This window comes from Galeopterus variegatus, unplaced genomic scaffold (genome assembly GCF_000696425.1).
Source record: "Galeopterus variegatus unplaced genomic scaffold, G_variegatus-3.0.2 Scaffold2288, whole genome shotgun sequence".
Lineage (NCBI taxonomy): Eukaryota > Metazoa > Chordata > Mammalia > Dermoptera > Cynocephalidae > Galeopterus > Galeopterus variegatus.
This window is the reverse complement of record NW_007728399.1, coordinates 203,291-227,052: the sequence shown is the minus strand read 5'-3', so window position 1 is coordinate 227,052 and position 23,762 is coordinate 203,291. Positions and strand designations below refer to the sequence as shown.

At 38.2% G+C, this 23,762-nt stretch overlaps 2 protein-coding genes across 5 annotated transcripts in view; both read right to left on the bottom strand.

Annotated features, from left to right (window-relative positions):
• Positions 1-3,902, bottom strand: part of RBM34 (RNA binding motif protein 34) — a 17,632-nt gene extending 13,730 nt beyond the window's left edge. Inside the window, exons 1-4 of the mRNA XM_008581179.1 lie at positions 3,824-3,902; positions 3,562-3,724; positions 3,112-3,248; positions 897-1,128 (exon numbers count right to left, since the gene is read on the bottom strand). Coding sequence (XP_008579401.1) covers positions 897-1,128; positions 3,112-3,248; positions 3,562-3,724; positions 3,824-3,876 — 585 coding nt within the window. The 5' untranslated portion in view covers positions 3,877-3,902. The remainder of the gene's footprint in view (positions 1-896; positions 1,129-3,111; positions 3,249-3,561; positions 3,725-3,823) is intronic.
• A 3,165-nt stretch (positions 3,903-7,067) lies between these two features.
• The window catches only part of ARID4B (AT rich interactive domain 4B (RBP1-like)), a 139,102-nt gene continuing 122,407 nt past the window's right edge, over positions 7,068-23,762 (bottom strand). For 3 of the 4 annotated variants that reach the window (XM_008581175.1, XM_008581178.1, XM_008581176.1), the window contains 5 exons: positions 19,633-20,844; positions 16,738-16,851; positions 14,342-14,557; positions 13,049-13,195; positions 7,068-8,825 (listed from right to left, as the gene is read on the bottom strand). In XM_008581175.1, coding sequence (XP_008579397.1) covers positions 8,698-8,825; positions 13,049-13,195; positions 14,342-14,557; positions 16,738-16,851; positions 19,633-20,844 — 1,817 coding nt within the window. In that variant the 3' untranslated portion in view covers positions 7,068-8,697. The remainder of the gene's footprint in view (positions 8,826-13,048; positions 13,196-14,341; positions 14,558-16,737; positions 16,852-19,632; positions 20,845-23,762) is intronic. The other variant, XM_008581177.1, reaches the window with a different exon arrangement.

The window sequence follows — 23,762 nt, the reverse complement described above, 5'->3', positions numbered from 1 at the left end:
TTAAAAAAAAAAAAAAAAAAAAAAAAAAAAAAAGCAAAGTGTATTATGTCCTACAAAATAACCACAGATCGGGCCGGCCTGGTGGTGCACTGGAGAGTGTGCCACTTGGGAGCGCGGAGGCACTCCCGCCAAGGGTTCGGATCCCATGTGGAGACCGGTTCCAGCTCACTGGCTGAGCGCGGTGCGGGTGCAACACCGAGGGTTGCGATCCCGTTGCCGGTCAGTAAAAAAGACAAAAAGGAAAAAAAATTTTTTTAAAAATAAAATAAAATAACCACAGATCAAACGCTAGGAGACAAAAGGGCAAGGGAGAAAGGGAAAAATCAGGAAGTTTTTTGTATTGTTTTGTTTTTAACAAAACAGAAATGAAATTGTCCTTCTAAAGATGAGCAGGATTTTGACCCAAGAATTGTCAACAGAGTGACTACCACATGAACACACAGAAAACAAAGGGCACGTTTTTGGTTTAGTAGACTCCACATAATGGAAGAAACTTAGGATGCATTCACTACTTTTTTACACAAGAAATATTTATTGAGCTCCTGCTACACATGAGGCACACCTCAGGTATCAGGCATAGAGCAGTGAAGAAAAGAGAGCAATATCCCTGCACATACAGCGTTTCCATTCTAATGGCACATAACAGGAGATAAGGCTGGCTGGGAAAAAACCAGTCCAGTGCAACAGTTCAAATATGATTTGCAAAAGTCTAAGTTAGGGATGACTACATGAATGAGAGGGAGGGCTGGGTATCGGAATCAATCTACAGTAGACCAATTTATGTAGTCGTTTATAATGAAATTATACCAATGACTTATGCGCTTATTCAATAAAGAAAGAGTAAACAAAGCTATTAACTTCTTTGAGTCTTTATAATATACAAACTACAAACTCACCTTCTTATTAAATGTGACAGGCAAATTCCCAACAAACACAGTTCTCTCATTCTTTAATCTCTCTTCTTCTTGGTTAACTTGAGTTTTCTTTCTTTGACCTACAATTGTGTCATCTGCATCATCAAATACTTTTCTGTCTGCTACTTGAACACCAGACTGAGAATTTTTCCGTTTCTGCCCTTGTTTCTGGTGAATTTCTTCTTCTAAATCAGCACTTGCTAGAGCACTTTCCCTTTTTAAGGCAAAAACAAAAGAATATACGAAATTAGAATAATGGAAGTCAGGTCTAGTACTTGGCAAAGCAGTTCTATTCCTCCTGATTAGAATACTTCCCAATGGCTTCTGGCTTTCCTAAACATAAACTTACCACTCACAAATATATAAACATTTTTAAAGTAATATTATCGAAAATGACTAGTATCTTTACAAGACACATTCTATAACTCAAGAGTGAACAAGTTAAGCTCTGTTTTTGACAACATGCTAAAGCCACCAGGTAACAGCAGCAGCAACAACATCTAAACAAAAGCTGGTTCATTTAAAGCCCCTGGAGATTTAGTTTATGCTCTCTCAATGCCTAATTTCACTCTGCTCTACAACTTCAGAGGCACTGCAGCACTCCCCAGGAGTCTAATAAGGTTAATATGCCTGCAGAATACTCACTTTAAAAAAGCAATCTGGCCAGTAGGAAAAACCAGATTCCCTACTTATAACAGTTCTATATTTAAAGGACTGCTTAGCAAAATTGAATTCCGAAATGGCAAATACAATGTAAAGTATTGGTGCACAGGGATAAGTAAGGTCTGAGCATCAATCCAAAAAGAGAACCGAACGGGGAACTTTAGGAGTGAGGGAGACAATAGGTAAGAGTCACAGAAATGATTCACTCAATCCAATGAGTGAATTTGTGGCTTCCTACTCAGTTCTAGGCTCAGTTCTAGGCTCTGGGATACAAAGATAAAGAGACTATTAGAGGCCTTTCTATAGTCTAGTGAAGAGAAAGTGAAGTTCACAGTAAAATGGGTAAGTTATACTACACAGTACGTGAACATAAAAGAAACAAGAGAAACAAGAAAGGCTTCTCAGAGAAGGAAATCGGTGTTTGGCACATAGTCAGCCCTCAGTAAATGTTGGCTATTATTACTCCTCCACTAGACCATAACCTCCACTAAGGAGGGGGCCCACATCTAGTGTTTTTCAATGCAGCATATAACGTCCCTAGCAGGAGTGAAAGGAAATGAGACAATATGGTGAGCTGCGAACCAGGTCAAGAAGGACCTTCTGTGTTATGCAAAAGTGCTTAGATTTTATTTATTATTATTTTTTTTAAATTCCTATAAAGATGACCAGTAAGGGGATCTTAACCCTTGACTTGGTGTTGTCAGCACCACGCTCTCCCAAGTGAGCCACAGGCCGGCCCCTTATTTTTTTGTTTTTAAAGATGAGAATTTGAGCGTGTTTATATGGTGAAAAGATCAAAGATATAGAAAAGAGGTGAACATGTATGGATCTGACAGCAACATCCCTAAGGAGGAGGAACAGGGTGTTCGCTATGGCAGCACATACACTAAAATTGGAGGCAGAAAAACAGATATGTGCTGTACACAGCAAAGGTGGTTGAGTTAATCTTGAACAAGAAGGAAGACACTTCTTTGCAAGAAAGGGAACAAATTAATGCTGTGTATAGACGCATTAAGTAGGAAGGCAAAAAATAGAAATAGTTCACAACTGTTAGCAATTGATAGCTCTTCGAATAGGTAAACGGTCTTCTGAGAGAGGAGAGAGAGAAGGGAAATGAAAACAAGGGGCTTGAAGACAGTGGCAAAGAAGAGAGGAATGAGAAAAGTTAACTGGATCCCGATTCAAATACACTGAAAAAAAAATTAAGTTAATGGGGAAAATTTGGTCTCTGAATAAGTCTCAGAAAACCAAACTCATCTTTTATATATATGCTGAAATATTTGTAGATGAAACGTAAGTCTCATATGAGGAGGATAAAGATTAAGGAAGGCTGAGCAAGTATTACTAAATTGTTAAAGTGGGTACATGGAGTTCCTTACCCTTTTCAACTTTTGCATATGTATGAGGTTTTTCCATAATACATTTTTTTGAAAGAAACAATTAGAAATACGAAATGAGAAAAAAAGCAAGGACGAATACTGAGGGCATAGGAATATTAATTTCTTTACCATCAACCAAGAGACTTCTTACCAACCTGTTGGCCAACTTTTTATCTGAATTAGAGCGTTTCTTCTTCACTTCCACTTTTTTTGCAGGGTCTCGCAAAAGTGGTCTCTGAATCTGGGTTGTACGTTCTTCCTCCTCATCCCGTTTCCTCTTCTGCGTGGTTTCCTTTCAAAGGTTTGAAGTTATGTTTGACACGTCATCCTTTTTAATTCGGACCCTAGGCAATAATTGAGGGGTCTTTCTAAATTAGCATCTCTTGTCTCACTGGTCTATGCAGTGCCTTGAGGTCACTTCGGTTTATTAGTCACGGGCTGGCCGGTTACCCGGCTGCTAAGAGAGCGGCGTGGTTACACCAAGGTCGAGGGTTCGGGTCCCCGCACCGGCCCGCCGCGCCCCATCAGGTCACTAAGACAGAAGGCAGGCCGCTCGTCCTGCAGCTGCTCCGCCGGGCCGTTCGCAACAGAGCCCAGGGACTCACCTTGGGCACAGGCACGTACACGGGTCGAACCTGAGGCTGCGGAGAGCCGAAGAGGGCCGCCAGCCGGCTCGTCCCCCCTCCGCCGCGGGACAGGCTGCCGGCCACCTGTCCCACCAGGTAGTCTCCGCTCCGGTTCCCGCCGACGCCGTGGCCGGGGCTCTCCCTGGAAACGGACGCCAAAGACTCAGCCGCGCCACGCCCGAGCGAGCGAACTCACGACATCCCTGCCCAGCTGCTGCTGCCCGCGCCACGCGCCACTCACCCCGGCTCGGCGCTTCTCTTCTTCGTCAGCTTGGTCTTCCCTTCCAAGGCCATTGTCAACCCACGGCCTCCGAGACAGCAGCGGCGCGTCCGCCGCACTTCCGGGTCCCGGCTACTCCCGCCCCGGGCCCCGCCCCTTCCGCTCTCGGAGGGCGCGCCGTCACACGGGGCGGGGCCGAGCGCGGACGCAGGTGGCGTCGGGGGTGGGGCCGGGGGCGGGACTTCCGAGAGCAGCTGAGTCCGGAAGTTCGCTTAAGAACCCGCCGGGCTGGGAAACTCCCCAGTGACCAAGGATTGATTGACAATCAGCCCAGCGGCGTGAAGGGCGCCCGGGAATTCTTGGGACGCTTCTCGCAACTTTCCAGAAGCTTAGCATTATTTCAAAATAAAATTAAAAATAGTTGGAGACCATAGCTGCAACCGATCACATCAACATACCATTCGAAGGTTGGAATGCTGCCCTGGTCCTGTACCAGGAAAAGCAGGGCTGCCCTCCAAACTCTCGCAGCTGCTTTCCCAGCCTGCCTTCCCAGACCGCCTCCCTCCCGGCCCTTCCACTCTACTTGCTTTCTTTCACCGCCTCCCTCGTTATTCAGCCCCGATTGCCTGCCTCTTTCCCCTTCTGCAAAATTGCACCATCTGTTAAGGCCGAGCTCTTATGCTATCTCGCTTATGAAAATTTCTCTACTGTTTACAACAGGGATATCATCTTTTTCCAAGCCCCATCGTGCTTACTATAATCATTTTTTGCATTAGTTTTATTTACGGTCTTTAGACGTAGAGGCATGAGGGTTAAGGATATATATGTCATTCATCCTGTATACTGTATCCCTATCCGATGTACCTGGTGAATATCCGTTACATTGACTTTTAGGTAATAAGTGATTACTAGATAAATCATTAAATTCAGTAGTTTGGGTTGTAAAATAGGATTTGACTTTGAATCTTTTGGGAACAATCTTGCTTTTTGAAAGCCGCTTAACACAAATTCATTGGGAATATGTGACCTTTTATTGACGTCAGCAAGTTTATTTAAAAAAAAAAAAAAAAAAAACAACATTCAACTGTTTGACTTTTTTTTTTAAGATGACCGGTGAGGGGATCTTCACCCGTGGCCTTGGTGTTATCAGCACCGCACTCTCCCGAGTGAGCCACGGGCCGGCCCTGACTCTGCTTTTGATTACTGAGCCCCCTTGCTTTGGTTTACCACAATCTCGATCTTCGGATATTTCACAAAGATGAGAAAAATCCATCTATGCATGCATGAGATGCAACTGGAAGTATGTCTTAACACAGTCCAGTGAAGAAATTCTATTCATTTTTTCTCAGAATGTCTCCCAATCCCATTTTTTCTCCACTCTCTAACATTATTCCAAGAATCATCTCCTATCTGTAACCCCATTCTATCTGCCTTCCAGCCTCTTCCCCTCCACTCTAGCCTATAATCCCATTTCCAGGCGAATCTCCCTCATATGCTGATTTAAGGTTTGCATCTCCTTCATGTCAACATCAGTCATCGCAACTCCTGTAGGCTCCTGCACTGCCTCCTTTACACTCTTATGCTCTTGTCCTCCCTGACCCTATAACTCAGCACTTAGTTTTACTGTCTTATATTGCTTCCACAGCTAAACCATGAAACTGTTCCTCTGAAATATTACAGCTCTTACATGCATAACCTCTCATATGATGTTAGCCCCAAATCCCTACAGAGCAGGTTTAAGTTAGGAGAAAAAAGGTGGGAAAATGGACTGAAAGAATGAAACATAGCACATATTTCCAGAGGAAAATGATAACGGTGAAAGAGGCTGTGGTTGGAGATAGTTTTAAAAATATCCTCACTGCATTCAGTACTTTGAACCATTTAGTGATCCCTAGCCCCTTTGAGGGTTTCTTAAAATATAAGGGCTCTTTTCATAGAAAACTACAGATGAAAACAATTTTATAGAAAACATAAGGAGTTCAATGGATTCTGCTCCCCCCCCCTTCCCAAATCTCCCCAGGTTAAGAAAATTAACAAGACCACACCCTAAGTTTATTTCAGTAGGAAAAAAAGAACACTGTAAAAAACATATCATATATTGTAAACTTTAAAAAATGCAGTTTAGGTGGTCAGGTGTATGTAGACTTAGGGCAAATTCTAGTAAGAATAATGAAATTCTCAAACACTCTGGAGAAGCTGGGAAGGGCAAGAAGGCAGGCAGGAGGACAGAGGGGCCCAAGGTAATAAAATCTCCGCTCACAACAAAATTTGTCATCATGCCCACTAGAGCACTGTTTCTGTAACACACCCAATAGGTAATACTAAGGTGTTCCTTGAAAAACAAGGTTTCGTGATCAGATGATTGAAACAGTCGGGTGAAGGAAGTTACTTAGCCAGGTGTCTCTTCACAGGCCTTCTGAAAGTTTTTAATATGCTAATACCGTGAAATCTTCAAGATGGGAATGTGGTGTATATAGCATTTCCAAGGACTGGTATTCAAGCAACTCATTTTGGGAAGCACTGTTCTATAAAGGTAAAAACGCATCCCTTAAAAATTAAATTGTGTGAAAATAAAGGGCCATCCCAAAAGTGCTTTAAAACTATGTACACTTCAGCTTTTTAGGCCTTAAAAAAGCTTATTTTCTTTTCATATTAAGAAAAGGAAAGTCCACTAAATGGGGCCAAAAAACTAGATTACTGATTTTTAAAGGTTTGAGGTATAGCAGTTTTCAGTACAGATGCATATTAAAATCACTGCAGATCTTTAAAAAAAAAAAGGTCAACATCCAGGTACCACCCCAGACCAATTAAATACAAGTCTTTGAGGGTGGGGTTTGAGTGCTATTTTAACAATGCCCAGGTGATTCCAACGTGCAGTGGAGCAGAGTGCACTGAAGTATTCCTCCCACAAAAGTCCAATTAAATTAAAAGAAAAAAAAAAAAAGCTGGTGATAATGGCTTCAAGTGTTAAAGGAAAAAACAACTTTTTAACATTGCTTGAATTTCTTCTTTGGAAAAACCTCCCAGTCAAATGAAAAATATTTACATTCGAACTCAAGCAAAATAGTGTATGCAAAGTTGTAAGAATGCCTAATAAATCCCTTATCTGGTTACCAGACTTTTAATTTTTATAGGTAGCATACTCTCTTTTTCGTATGTCAATTAACACCTTGTGATTTGTGATAACACATGCTGGATATATATGTTCCAGTCAGTTGTCACATACAGAAATAAACTAAAATTACTTAATCTTTTAGAAACAAAATCAAGGATTCACAAACTATGGCATTTTATTTCAGAGCCTTTGCTTACATTTGTACAATATATTACATAATTCTTCATTGTTTGCAGATCCTAATATATACTTTATAGCTTTTATTCTATAAGCTTTTTCTTCAACATTTTGCTGTCAACAAATCTTTACAGTCCTGTACAAATTTGAATAACTTGAAACCATTTTCAACAAAATTAGTTACTGTAAGCACACACAAGACTGAAAATGCTTTTCTTAGAAAAGTTGAATGTAAAGGATTCTGACACGTTAGCATCTACAACAAAATGCTTCGAAATTCTCACGTCGTATTGCCAGAAAAAAATAAAACATGCCAGCCCCATCCAAAAAAAGTACACAGAACTACAATTAAAACAGTAAAACAGTCTGTACAGTAAAGTACTGTGTATTAACAGTGCCAGGTATTAAATAGCTTGAATGAACACATCCACAATATACAAATGTCTTACAAAGGTGAAGAATTAAATACAAGTGCCAAACAGAACAGAGATTGAAATCACACAACATAAAGTCAATACAAGTGAAAATAATTTTGCGTTCATTTTGGATTTTATACAAGGCATTATATTTTATAAGCCTACCACCCGAATTAGCTATTTATACTTAAAATAACAACCATCCTTTTGGGACAGATCATATCAACAACCTTGAACCATACTAATAGTTACTTGTTCCTGAAGTCCTTTTGTTGTAGCTCATAATAAAATAAGCAATACAAATGAATTATCTGTATTTAAGGGGGAAAAAAACATTTACAAGAAAACACAAAAATATAACTGTTATAATTCATTATGAATAAATATACACTTTGAACTGGCTAAGTACAATCTTTATACATTGTTTAAGATTTAATACAGTTTATTAGCCATTTTCTTTTTTCACACAATGTATTATATCAAAATTAAAAAAAAATACTGATTTATAGAAAAATGGCAAAGTACAGTAGTTCCATTCCAATTTGAAGGGGCATGAAAAGCCACTGCAAGACCTTTTAGCCTAATTCAAACCTGTAAACATGTTCAGTCTTTTTTAAAGAGAATTTTTAATATTTGGTTACCAGGATGGATGTCTAATATCCTGTTAACTGCAGGTTTTGAATTTATTTCATGTGCTTGACTTATACAATTAAAGCCACCCTAAGGTGACTTGCTTTAAAAAACAATTAGCTTGTACAAATGAAAATAGGTTCATATTTTTTCATAAATAAATGGAAAAATATCAAATGTTCCAGCTTTAACAAAATACAAGGGAATACATATACAGTGAGTTATCTTAACATGTCCTGGCCCACCCCATCACTACACTTGCTGTGTTGTCTCTACAGGCAGTGAAAAGCCTCCATTTGCCACAGTGGAAGGCCTTTAAGTTACCGGACACACAATTCCCAGACAAGTTGGAAACAATTATTGCTTGAGGAAAAGCAGTTCATTGTACTTTTTCTTCATAAAAAAGTGCACTTAAGTGCCAAGTCAGCTTGTCAAGAAACAATTTTTAAATATAAAATAGTGCTTGTCTGATATTTTTTTTGTGCCACTGTGCAGTATAAAAAAAGACGTGGCCCTCAACAGCCATTAAGTGCAAAGTGCTTTAGCAAGTCCTGCTGTCACCTGCACTCAACTGACATTCCATTTTGTGATGCACTGGACATTGACGGTTCGGCTAAAGTTAACATAACAGCAGCTGTTATGGAACTGGATGAAGGTGAAGAAGAGGATGAGGAGGTAGCAGCACCTGAGGAAAAGGGAGACCAAACCAAGAACTTCATAAAAAGTCTGTCTAACAATAGAAAGAAAACAGTAGTCCTCCGAACTAAAATTCTGTTGTATTCTCCAAAATCATTTAGCTTACGAGAGCAGTCAATTCTTACGGTACCATGATGTAAAGAAAAGAAAAGCTAGGGCATCTCAAGAAGCTACATAGTACACAACTACGGGAGACCTGTGCGGATCGGCGGGGGAATAAGGTGTCTGTGTGCCCCTGAGACATGGAAAGAAAATGCAGAATACCCTTTCCTAATAGTGAAGCAAATGCCAAAAAGAGATTTGAATCAAATAGGAAAGATCTGTAACCCACTCAAAAATCTTTTTTTCCTCCATTAATTCCTGTCTTTTGACATTTGGAGTTTTCTTGTAAATTCAAATGGTGATTAGAATGGGAGGCTAATTGCTTCTTAAAGTTAAAACTAGAGTCCACAGCTCAACTACTACACCCTCCTCCACAAAACAAACAACTCATTAGTTATTTTTCTTGGGGAAATTCTCTCACTGCTATACATTATTGATCAGAAAAGAGTATTTTTTAAGGAACATATGCACAGGTAAAAAAAAATTTACTCAGTACAGGGGTGGACAAGCAAATCTCCCTCTCATCCAGGACCCTCCTTATCACTCAAATTTCCCTCCCTACTGTTACCAGTTGCTTTATAGTCTTTAAAAATCTCTAGGAGAAAGACAGGCACATTATCGCCCAGGGCCAAATCTGGCCCTTCTGTTCTGTAAAGAAAACTGTGCTGGAACACAGCCATGCCCATTTGTTACCCACTGCCCATGGGAGATTTCATACCTGCAATGGCAGAGTTGAGGAGTTTCTACAGAGACCACATGACCCACAGAGCCTAAAATATTTACTGTCTGTCTCTTTATAGAAAATGTTTGCAACCCCTGTTCTAGAGGAATTTTGTCTCTAGAATCTAGAGATACGATATGCAAATTTTAAAATGTATATATAACACTTAAAAACACAAGTGTAAGCATATTATAGTATCACTCTTGTCTTTTTACTTATCTCTCTCTCTCTCTCTCTCTCTCTCTCTCTCTCTCTCTCTCTCTCTCTCTCTCTCTCTATATATATTTGACTTTCTCCATTTTATTTCTTCGGGAAAGGGAAACAAAAAGTCTTTCCATCACATATGGTAGAGATATACATTTATATACACTCTCTTTTGTGGTTGGATGTCCCAAAGCTAAGTCTGACATATTTTTTTCTTTTTTCCTACTAATACTTTCTCTTCTTCCTGCCCCTATATCCCAGGTCCAGGTTATATGGAGCAGGTGCAGTGAGGGTGAGTGGAATGGGCAGTGGTTGTCAGGATGGCCTCCCAACCAGCTCAGAAACCAGGTGAGGACCACCTGGAAGGGGCTGTGCAGAGGGTCAGAGGCCACGCAGAGGGGCACTCCTATTTTATAACAATATTATTTTAAGAGAATGTTCTACATCGTTACAAATACATCATCTCTTTTTCTTTTCAAAATTGAGTAGTATTCCACTACATGTATGAGCCATAACTTATTTAATTCCTAGTCTTCCTATTACCAAGAACAATGTAATGAATACTTTGTGTATTATAAATAAAATTTTAAATGTCCACTTTATTTTTCATCAACAATGATTTCTGTCTGCTATTTTAAATATTAGTGTAATAAACTTGCTTGTGGCTACATATTTCTACTTAAGATTTATTCTTAGAACTGGAATTATCTAGTTCTCCAAACACACAAACACAGTCATGTTTTACAAGATAACTGTGCCAATGCTTCCAGCAATGCATAGAGATAAAATTTTCACTGTAATTTTCCCAGCACTGGTTTTAGTTTTATACGTGTGTGTGTGTGTGTGTGTGTGTGTGTGTGTGTGTGTGTGTGTACATATATATATATATATATTTTTTTTTTTCCCCCCCCTAAGAATGGTACCTTATTTGATTTGCAATGCAGGTAAGTACTTTTCTACTGATTTTTTAGCAGTATTTAGGAATCAGGAAATGGTTTTTGGTTTTTTGTGGTGGCTAGCTGGTACAGGGATCTGAACCCTTGGCGTTGGGGGTGTCAGCACCATGCTCTCCCAGGTAAGCTAACTTGCCAGCCCAGGCACTGACTTTTAATGTTAACCCCTCAAAGAAAGCATCTACTCAGCAAAATCATTCCCTGCAGAGAACCTGTGGTGACCATATCTACAACACACTGTTCTGAAAGAGCTATTTCTGGATAGATGTCTACTACATACAAAACTTGTGTAAAATGGCTTCGGTTATCCAAGAGTGGGAGCTTTAGGAAAAGCATTGAGTCAGTGTGTTAACTACAACTGATTTTAATTATTTTTAAATGATTACGTGATATCAAACACATAAAACTTAGACCCCTGTGGCTGGCCAGTTAGCTCAGCTGTTGTCACACCAAGGTCAAGGGTTCAGATCCCCATACTGGCCAGCTGATAAAAAACCCAGATCTCCTTCCTTTGCCAGAATCCTTCTGTATATACTTTCTATATATTAACATTCAATCTGTTTTCAAATACTCTATAACTCAGACAGACAGACCCACCACCCCACAAACCAAAAGCCTAGACAAATTAAGGTACAGAGTTAAAGAATTAAAGTCACACAAAGAAAAAGAAAATGAAAGTGCTTCAGAGGAGATTAACAATGGCAGAAGAAGAGGGACAAGAAGACAAAGTCACAAGCTTACAATATGTGACACTCTCTTTACTCCCACACCTGCTGTCCCATTTCTATGCTCCCCCTTCACTGCAAAACTCAAGATTTCCTTAGGGTCATGGTTTCTACTTCTCACCTCTCCCTCTATCCACAACCAATTTCAATCCAGCTGTATCTCCGCAAGTCACTGGAAATGCTCTCAAAAGCTCACCAATGACCCCTACGTTGTCAAGCCCACTAACTTTCCTGGCCTCTCAGCAGCTACCCCCACCTTCTCAAATACTTTCTTTTCTTGGTCATCCTCTCCTGTTTTCCTTTTTCCTGTTAAATCAAGTCCTCAAGTCTTGCTTCTCTTTCTCAGTCCTACCTGTAAAAGCTGGTGTGTCCCAGCTTTCCTTCTTTTCTATCCACATTTCTTTCCTAAGTGATCTACACAAGTGTTAGAGCTTTAAAAACCACTTGCAATAGCTCCTGTTCTATAGATATGCCAATGACTTAAAAATTGTATCTCTAGTCCTGACTTCTCCCCTGAGCTACAAACTTACATATTCTACTGTCAACGTCACATCTTCACTTGGATGCATACTGGGGATGGGAAGGCAAAACTGACATCTAGTGGGTAGTGGCCAGGGATGCTGCTAAACATCCTACAATGTACAGGACAGCCGCCCATAGCAAAGAATGTCAATACTGCCAAGTCTGAGAAATCCTGTCTTAGGGACACTTGCTATTCTCTTTGACTAGGACTTGTCATGGACTAAATTGTTACAAGATTGCACTCTAACCGGCCAGCCCTGACTGAATTGTGTACCCCAAACTTCTACATTGAAGCTCTAACTACCAACGTGACTGTATATATTTGGAGACAGGGAGGTAAATCAGGTCATAAGGGAGGGTGGGGCCCTAATCCAGTATGACTGATGTCCTTATAAAAAGAAGACATCAGAGATCTCTCTCTGCACACACAGAGGCCATATGAGCACACAACCAGAAGGCAACCATCTGCAAGCCAACGAGACAGGCCTCAGGAAAAAACCTGCTGGCACTGTGATTTTAGACTCTCAGCTTCTAGAACTGTGAGAAAATATAGTTCTGTGTTGAAGTCGCTCAGTCTGCGGTATTTTGTTATGGAAGCCCTAGCAAGCTGAGACATTTCTTCCCCCAGATGTGAACTTATCTCACTTCCCCTTGTCTCTGGTCTCAACAACAATGTCCTGACCATTTGTAATCTGAAGTAACTATCCTCACTATGCCTTCACATCACTATTTTCTTGGTGCTTCTCCCTATCTGAAATTATCCTATCTGAATTTTGGGGGCAGACTGTAAGCTCCATGAAAATGACCATTATGACTGGAGATGATTTTTTTATTTGAGATAATTTTGTCCGCTTTATAGATGAGAAAAATATGACAGAGAGATTAAAGAACCTGCCTGAGGATACACGGACATAAACCCAAGTTAGTCCAACTGCAGTCTTAAACTCTGGTTTATGTTTAAGTAAAGTAAGGTAAAAATACTCACTTTCTCTCTCTTTCTTCTTTAAACGCTTTCTTCTCCGATCAATGGAAGCTACCTCAGATTTTAATGACAGATAATGTTTTCTGATTTCCTGCAGTTTTTCTTGAAGAATTGTGATACGTTCTGCACTTGTCATATTTTCCAGGTCCGCTGTGAATTTAAAACTTTCATTAGTATGTGTTTTTGGAAAAATTTTAACATATAAAACAGAACATAGAGTATGGTTATAGAATAAGGTCAAGGTAGACAAACTAAAAAACTAAGGCTTCTAAATATGCATTTCCTAAGTTTTCTCCCTGTAGCCTAGAACAGTGCCTGGAACATAATAAACTCACAATATTTGCTGAATGAATGAGTATGCACAGAATTAAAGACCTTATGACCTAAAATTTCCACATTCACACCCAGTGTCACCACAATGTATCACTAAAAAAATCATACTTAGAAATAAGACTAGAAAGACACCAAAAATGTTAAAATTGTACACATTTCTGAGTGACAGGACTGTGGGTAAATTTTTCTCTTCTGTCCTTTTTGTCATTTTTTAGGATTCTTATTTATTTTTTTTTTCCTTTTTGTCTTTTTTTTCGTGACCGGCAACGGATCGCAACCCTCAGTGTCACGCCCGTACCGGACCGGGACCAGCCACGGGATCACAACCCTCAGTGTTGCTCCCGCCCCTTGCTCAGCCAGTGAGCGGCCGGTCTGTATGTGGGATCCGAACCCTCGGCAGGAGCGCCACCGCGCTTCCCAAGCGGCGCACTACAGCAGTGCACCACCAGGCCGGCCCTTTTAGGATTTTTATAAGTGTGTATAACTTTTATAAAGGAAGAATGTTTCCAAAAGCTCTAAGGTAAGTTTTCAATCTCCTAAGAACACCTGAGATATTTCCCTGTGTGAGAAACTCCTTCTTATGGAAATGCCTCACATATACAAAATTTCAGAGAAAAGTATAACAAAGCCCATGTACACATCATCCAGCTTCAGCACTTATCAATTTATGGCAAATCTTGTCTCATCTGTATTCCCATCCATTCCTCACCCCTAACACCAGATTATTTAAAAGTAAATTGCTGACATATCAGAAATATCTAGCCAGTGATATTTGTCTCGACAGCCTTAAAAGTTTTCTTTCAGCAATTTTATTCAAATCATGAGCCAAATAAGGTTTATACATTATAACTGGTTAGTATGTCTCTAAAGTTCAGTACAGCCTTTTTTTCAGAGAACTGGCATCAACTGTTACTAAGATGAAGTTTCTACTGCTTAACTGTCCATTTGATATATGTCACTTACACATCTGAAAACTCCATTTGTAAACTTTGGGTAATCGATTACTGGGTTCCTTGAGATCAGAATCCTTATCACCATTCTTCCCACATTTTCCTGGAGACTGCGTCCTTGCAGGAGATTTGGTACTATGAGACTTCACTGAAGTGGAAACTGATTTGACTGGCTGAGTCTTAGTTACACTTTCACCAGCTGAAAGTTCTTCACTATCACTACTGTTTGCTGAAAGAAAAAAAGAAAAAATACATTACGAAACAAAAAAGGTAAGAATAAATTTGTCACAGATTTTTGTGAATAATTTAAAATTAACCAGTTGAATTTATTACTGCAATAAAACAACCTGCCTATAAACCTGGACAATCACATACAAATGCAGCAGCATCTTAATTAAGGAAAAAAGAAAAACAAAAAAACTCTTCTTACCTGAACTGACAATAATATATATTTTTTTAAATCACTCACACTAATCTTCCATTATGCTTGGCAGATTGTCAAATATACAGAAATCATCTGAATGGCTTTTTGTTGTATTATGTTAATATATAAAATAAAACACAGTATCCTTAAAAATGACTCACTGTAGAAACTCAGTAATTTCTTTACTTTAGATTGTGTACATGTTAAGACTTTCCTACTCCTTCAGCCACAAACAATAATGATGCACAATCACCATATTCAATAAAAAATTCCTTGGGAATAAACTCTAAATTTTGACCTATATAATGAATTTCTTGAGTAATCCTACATTGTAGCTTGACTATTGACTAAAATAAACCATCAGTTTCAATCTGGTAAATATATTCAGTAGTTCATGAAGAATTCATAAGTCTGTGTAACAATTATGTTATATCTGCCTTTGCTAATGAAGCTTCCAAAATACTAGAATGAGAATACTTAACCTTGACAGCTAGCCATGTGAATAGATAACAGAATCAGTATTTCCATTAAATTACCTCTTTCTGGATACAAAGTATTGTTTTAGATTCTATCAGAGTTAATTCACTTTATTATTCTCAGAGAATAGTTAACTTATTTGATTTAGCATGGCAGAAGCCTAATCATTAAAATGGGAGACTACAATCAACATTATGTCTCTAAATTATATGGATATATTAACTGACTAGTTGAAGATGAGCCCTCTTAGGAAATGTCATGTAAATGGCAAAGTCTTGAAAACTAAAAACATTGCAGTGTAAGAAAAACCACTTCTGAAATATCCTACAGTTACACCAAATCACTGATGACCAATTTGGCATATATTTACTGATTCTTCTTCTAACAGCCACCACCAAAAAAAAAAAAGAATAGTTAGGCTCTCAAAGACTGGAAATTTTTCCAGATAGTGAAATCGTAATGGAGGTACACAGCAACTCCTCCCACTGCAGTACTTTGGGAAGAAGAAAACTCCACCACTCTTTTACACACGTCTTATATGAATCCCCTCCCAGCTCCCCCACTGCTGCTCTGGAACCCCTGGCAACTCACAGCTAAGCCACCCGAGGCTTGGCCCCACTCTACACAGTGGCCTGCCTCAGCCGGGCTTTCATGGCCCTGCTGAGCACAGCCGCCCGGGGCCCCGAGGGACGCCATATTCACCGCCTGGAAGTCATATGGGCTCAGCAGAACCTCGGGGAGCTGGCCGAATAACCCTTTTCTGCACTGAAGTGCAGCCAAGCCGGCTGCTAGCAAAGGTCAGGCAGTGGAGGTGGCAGGAGTCTCCTGGAAGAGCAGCAGGAGGTCAGTGTGGGGCACCTGAAAAAAAATTCTTTACATATTTTCTGCTTCTTACTTTGTCTACAAAAGAGAGATAAAATGTGCAGCCCTCAGGAGAAATATATATACTCTGACGAACAGAGTCATTGCTAAGTCTTTAGTTGGAGCATACTTAGCAAAAGCATTGCCTGTAGCTGCTCTCAGGTCACACAGTTTGGGGAACCAAAGATAAATGCCATACACTGGAGTTGCTGGAATTACTATCAAAGCTATCTTGATTATTTAATTCTATGTAGATTTTGCCTTGAAGAATTACTAAGCAATCAATTTCATTGAAATAAAATAATATATAATTGAAGCATTTCATAATATGTGAAACATATAATAGCAAGTTTCCATTTGAACTGTGGAACATAATGGTAAAAACATGTTGATGTTTACATTACATTGGTTATTATTTTAAAAAGGATTACCTGATCATTCATCAGTAATCAATACCACTGCCAAATAATACCAACTTCCCTAATCCTAGAATTTACCTAGGATCAGAAAACCTATGTGTGACTTTTTTGAGGGTAAAGACAAAATAAAAATATTGAACTATCCCATATCCGGAATACCCTTTTCTTAATGGGGGAAAAATATGTCTATTATTTTCATATTTTAAGAATAAGAGGTTTCACACTTACTGCCTTTTCCCTTCTTTTTGTGGTTTACCACTGCTGCTTTATGGCTTCTTTTCTGTTTTTTTGATGAACTTCCTCCTCCCTGAGCATCTTTCACTCTTTTCTGACCTGTACAGGCTATGATGGGAAAGAAAGTAAGTAACACAAAATAAAATCAAACATTCCCTAGGTATAAATTAATTCCACATTTTAAAAGCACAGAACAATTCTGAAACTACACGTTCTGTATGAGTTTATAAATGATCCTAGAAATTACTATAATTTTTTAATAAACTGTCATTAATGAAGCTGAATTCTTACACTTAACCAAAGTTAGGGGTTTTTAAATAAAGTATGCACACCCTTCTTAGAAAAATCATATACAAATTGAAAATAGTTCTCAACACAGTTCTGGGAGTTTTGAGTCTATTAATTAAAAAATGGGCATATGCTGAAAATAAAAGCTGAAATTTGTTAAGATTCAATAAAACCAAAATATTAAGATTTAATTACAGGTTAAAATGTTAAGGACATTATGTCTTATAATGATATTAACATAATTTTTAATTAATATAATGATATTAATGGGATAAATTTTAGCAGTAATTCATTTTTAGGGTTTTTTTTACCAATTTATTTCAAGAATAACTTAGCTACCATGGCACCAGTTAGTCAGGACGTATATCATTTACAAATCCAGCATAGCAGTTCTAAGAAATGTCTCATCTGCTTGATGGAAAATTATCCCAAATATTGTAAATAAATGTTTTCTTCAAAGACTAGCCCACGTCCTTTACCTTCCACTAAGTCCTTCCCTCATGCTCCAGGCTTCACTGATTAATCACTACTTCAAACGGTAGCATTTTTCTGTACTATTCATTTGGTCCTTAGCATCTGCTATGTTTCTATGTCTTTCTAATTACATATATTTCCTCTCAAATATACAAAACAAGCTTTTTTTCCAGAGACTACTAAAGTGCTATCTCCATTTGGTTCCAATGTCAGATACTATAATACATTATTATAAATTAATATTTGGATAAAATTATGCCATGTTTGCTACAAATTAATGTTCCATGTCTTGTTTACTAGCAGTAAAATCAACCTTCACTGTAGAAAACATGTCTTTCTTGGTCAAAAATAGGATAGGCTATTAACATCAGCAACTTCCTAATTTTCTTTTTTAATGGGTCACATCTTATTTTTCCTAAGGTTATTTTAATATAACAATTTAAGTGAAACATAAGACAGGTGACTTAGATATTTACTATACTGAAGTACCAAATCTTAAAAATAACTGCCAGGCTTCTCTTCGAGAAAATTTAATTCTAACACTTTTAGATACTAAGAAATAAAAACCTTTATAGGCTAAATTAGAAGGAAAAACTAAATATAAATAGTAAAATTTAATATAATGTGGATTCTCTAACATTCATACTAGACAAATTTATTAAATGAGGTCATAAGAAATAGGTGCTTAAGAACTTATTTCTAAAGAGATATAAATTCTAAAAAATACATGGAATAATGTTTTTATCTGATAAAGCAGATGATTTCTCTTACCCTAAATTGGGGAGTCCCTCTCAAGTTCCTTTTTTTTTTTTTTTTTAGTTCCATTATTTTTTAACCTAGTCTAGATTAAGATTCAAAAGGACAGTGTTGACTTAGTCTACTAGTAGACAAGATAACATAACTCTTTTTTTGTTAATCTGAATCTCTCTTAAGATATGAGGAACATAAGGCTACCACCTCTTAAGAACCACAGGTATAAAATCTTATATCATTGTTGAAAGCCTATCTAATCTTCTGTAATACAGGATTTCCTTCATTTTGAAGATTACCCTATTCATGCCTGGGTACTTCATACAAGATAGGATGGTACACAAATACAATCACAGTAGCTGGAAAGTGAAAAAAACAAAGAACATCCCACTTTAATTGCAACTGTGTTTTTTACTATTTATTTAAAAACAGAAATGTTTTAAGTCAAGATTTGTGAGAAAACGTAGAATTAACTAATCTGATCTAGACCACATCTCTTTAAGATTAGCTAAAAGCCTAAGGCTAGCACACTCAAATCTGACATGTTATATAAAATACATACACTAACAGTGCTCTACCTTTACAACGGGAAAGTGTGTTTCAAAGCCAAGTGTCAGCCAAGAGTGTATGTACGGATTTAAAGATACCTGAGTGAAGTGGTTTATGAGAAAAATGATGACAGAAGTATAGCTATGGCACCATCAAAAGGCACTAATACTTTCGGAAAGTACTAATTTGAATTTCCACTTTTAACAACTTCAAGGAAAATCAAAAAAGTATTACTGTAGGTTATTAACACACACACTGGTCCTTTAATTTGGAAGCTATGCATCTAAGAAAGCATCAAATTCCTTTACAAACTCACACAAGTTAGTCAGGCTTGAAAATCAGTTTGACACGGTTGTCTGCGGAAAGCAGTGCCTGGACAGTTGGTTGCTCCAAACCCCTACATACAGTATTTGGTTAAGGGTGGAGGGGTCTGTCAATAAATCAAAATGTTTGTGAGAAACTGCACATTACAATTGCAAAAACAACGTTACAGAAATATATTTAAGCTGCTCATGCCATATAGTCCACCAGTGTATATAATCGATTATCAAAGAGATTTGGATTTGGGCCTGGGTGCAATTTCTAACATGTGTTCTGATCCACTAATGAAGTGTCATGGACGGCTCAAGCAAAGGACATTAAAGCCTTCTCAAGCTTTTAAATGCATTCCACCACTCAATATTTAAATTACCTTTCAAACTTCCATTTTTACCATGTCCACACAAGTACATCACTTAAATGCCTCATGTATTACAAGAGATACTGTGAAACCAAAACTTTAAGAGGGGAAATCCTAAAATAATTCAACGTATGCTCTTCCTCCCTCACCTTTTTCAGGATGTTCTGGTTCTGGCTGATTACTACTGCTGGAGCTCACACTCGCATCAAAGCCTGCTGGTGAGCTGTTCCCTTCAGACTGGAGGTCTTGGAGCTCCCCCACAACACTATCCACCTCAATTGTGCTATCAGTTTCACTCTTGATACTTCGAACCTCTTCTTGGTTTGGAGCCAGTGGCTCTGATACTGTCACAGAAGACTGCTGCCGACTGGCTTCTGTTACAGTAACTGATGAAGGTGACTCGGGTGTAGTAGGAGGAGTATTTAGCACTGAATTACTGCCACTACTTGGAAATTCTGCCTTTCTGTCATTGACCTCTACTGTTTTCTCTTCAATAGGTTTGCTATCGATGCTGACTGGCACTGGTCTATCCAGCTCTGTACTGGGGGAACAGGTCTCCTCTTCGGCCACGGTCTGCAGTGACTCCTCTGCTACCCCCTCCTCTGGGGCAGGATGGGGTGGGGAAGCTGCAGCCTCAGTATCAGAGTCTGAAAAAAGCTCCTTCAGTGTTTTTTTAGGCCACTGTCCCTGAATACTTGACCAGACATCTTTTCGATCTTTGGCCCTACTGTTCTGAAGTCTTTCATCAGAGTTATTTAAAAGTTTTATCCTTTTTTCTGCCACTTCCGAAAATCCAGAATAGAAACCAGTTGTCCGTAGAGATTTCCTTTTCTCCTCCAAACCATTGTATTTCTTGGTGGGTGTCATCTTTGCTTTCGACTTTTCCTCTTCATCTTCATCTGAAGAGCTGTTGCTACTGTTTTCTATGCAAAGTGATTCCTTATTCTTGGCCTTGTCTTCCTTTTTGCTGGGTGATCCAGTTTTTAAACACTCTTCTGTATTGCAATACCTTCTTTTACCACGTTTCACTTGTGGCTTTGATGATTTATCTGTTGTGTCCTTCTTGACATCCTTTCTCTTTTTTGTGACTTCATCTTCTTCATAATCAGTATCTTCAGATAATCCTTCTATATCTTTTCTTAATCTTTCTGGAGATTTCGACACGGGTTTGGATATTACCAAATCTGCATGAACTTTGTTTTCCTCTAGCAAAGATGAACCGTTCTGATCCTCTTTTGAAATAAGATCATTTCTGGTGTGGGTCAAATGATCAATCTTAGATTCCTCTTTGCTATTATTACCTATGTCCTGAGCACCTCTCTCATCTTCCTGCTCACTGTCTTCAGCAGAACTTTCAGAAGCTAGAAAATAAGAGAAAATAAACAATGAGCATGATAAAAACACTGGCATTGTTTTCTACATGCCAGACACTTTATGTATTAGTTCCTAAGTTAGTAGCCATGCCGGGTTGCCAGCTTTTATCCCCACTTTACAGGTGAAGAACCTGAGTTTCAAAGAGGTTAAGACAATGATGAAAATGTTCTATTATCATGATTGTTCTACTATTATGATCTTCCTTTCTATACTTTTGCCAAAACTCAGCAAATTATCAATATAAAAGTCATCAATTTTATTTTATGTAAATTATACCTCAATAAAGTTGATTATAAAAAAGAAAAAAACCTCCAAATTTATATGAGTAAAAAATAATGGAGTGGGCCGGCCCGGTGGCACACTGGAGAGTGTGCCACTTGGGAGCATGGCGACGCTCCCGCCGAGGGTTCGGATCCCATGTGGAGACCGGTTCCCGCTCACTGGCTGAGCGCGGTGCGGGCGCAACACCGAGGGTTGCGATCCCGTTGCCGGTCCCCGGTACGGGCGTGACACCGAGGGTTGCGATCCCGTTACCGGTCAGTAAAAAAGAGACAGAAAGGAAAAAAATAAAAAATAAAAAATAATGGAGTCAGTATTCTTATAAAATTGTAAGGTTGGCCATTTAACTCACTCGGTAGAGCATGGTGCTAACAGTCAAGGGTTTGGATCCCTGTACAGGCCAGCCACCACAACAAACAAACAAAATTTTAGTCTTCATTTTTCAATGCAATAATGGTTATTCAAAAATTCTGTGAACAATGGATTTCCATGATATTTTTTTAAATGGACATAAGAACTTATCATACCTTACACAAAAATAATTATAGAATTTATTTCTTCAATGTTCATTTTTAGCAAATAAATTCAATTAGGTATAAAAATAATAGCTTTTTATTATGATTTTAAGGTCACATTTATTGAGAGCTTACTACATGCCAGATGCTTTCATATGCTTTGCACAGATCACCTCATTCAATCCTTACAATAACTCTGTGAGGGACACGTTGTTACTAGTCCCATTTTACGGATCAGGAGAATGGAGTTTAGAGGTTAAACTACCCCAAAAAGCTAAGAAAAACTCAAGATGAAATATAAATCTAAGTCATTTGACTCCAGAACCTGAACTAGAACACTCTACTGAGAAATCTATGCATGTTCTTTAGCTAAATTTGCTAAGTATACAAAAGTACTGATAAAATTAAGATGGCTAAAATATTTAATCTTTACGATGTGTTCCTGAATGGCTGCATTTTTTAAATTATCAAAGCAAAACATATACACAATTAAAAACAAATTTAGACTCAGAATGAAAAACCAACAGCTTCTCTTTTTCTCCCCTCAATGGCCTCCAAAGTGCTATAACTGCTACTTCTAACAGTTACTGCCATCTCTTAATAATATACTATTTGTTGATTTATTTTGTTGTGAAGTTTATCCTGCTACGAGCAATGAGGATTAGTGTGATTCATCAGGGATCCTACCGTAGGGGATCTTCAGTGCCAGAATGTGGAAGGCTGTTCTTTGAAGACATTCAATATCCTCACAGAACTCCAGCTATCACCCACCTTCTAGTTCTATTCCCAGCCCATCTCAGGCCAAGGAGACAGGCTCTTAGCTGTCTGGGTTCTACACTCACAAGTAGGATCAATTTTTCCTTACATATACATAGACATACATACATGCGTTCACATGAATGATCATTTTTAACTGGATATATCTGAAATGTCTTGAATTTGATCTGTCATCAAAAATAAAATAAAAATTCTCCATGAAAGAGAAATATGAAGAGCAACATATGAAATGTAAAAAGTATGCCAATATGATGCTCACTGTTGAACTGTAATCGGAAAAACATAGGAACTAACCTAAATGTCTCTTTATTAGGAGCTTATTAGATAAATTACAATACATCTATTCAGTAAATAAGAATGTGCTGATATAGAAAGATTTGTACATTATACTGCATGGATCAATTCACAACATCATTTTGCACAGCAGAAACATTCTGACCTACTTCTGAGAGCTAGAGGTAAATCACAATAAGACTGAATCAGAAAATACAAAGTGGCCTACCACTTCCACTGAGCATGTTCCTTCTAGTCATCTACTATGACTGTGTCAGATACTCTGTCATGAGCCGCTATGTCTCCCAAAACACGCTTATGACCCTGTCCCACTGAATTCCCTAGAGGGCCTTTGGTAAACTCTCAGAAGTAGAACCTGAAATCAGAATATGACTTAAGAGATTTATTCAGATAACATTCTCAGGGAACCTTCATCCAAGCTTTCTTACAAAGCTAGGCATAAGCCTCCTGCTTAGTTTTTAAAAAACTAAACAAAGGGCCAGCCCGTGGCTCACTTGGGAGAGCGTGGTACTGACAACAGCAAGTCAAGGGTTAAGATCCCCTTACCGGTCATCTTTAAAAAAAAAAAAAAACTAAAGAATATCCTCTTTAGAAATATATATAGATAATTAAATTCTAAAGAAAAATAAAGCAATGGCTACACAAAAGTCAGGCTAGTATTTACTTCTGGGAGGAAACATATCAAAAACTTTTAAGTAAACACTATTTCCTCACTGCTATGGAGACATACTAGTGGTCTGTATTATTACTGTTCCTTAAAACATACGTGTATTTTCCATACACGATTCTTTATGTCAGACACATTAGGAAACTTTTTAAAATCAACTTTGGAATATTATACAGCATTTGGTTTATGGAGGAATAAGTTCATGTAAATATCCATCCAAAATAAGAGACAAAAACCAATTTTTACTACATTCAAAATAAATTTTAAAACTCTCAAGTTATAAGAAAAACAAAATATCTTTATGGAGATATATTCTTTTACTTTATTTCATAGATCAGATATCCCCATTTCCCTGCCAGTCAGATTTAATAAA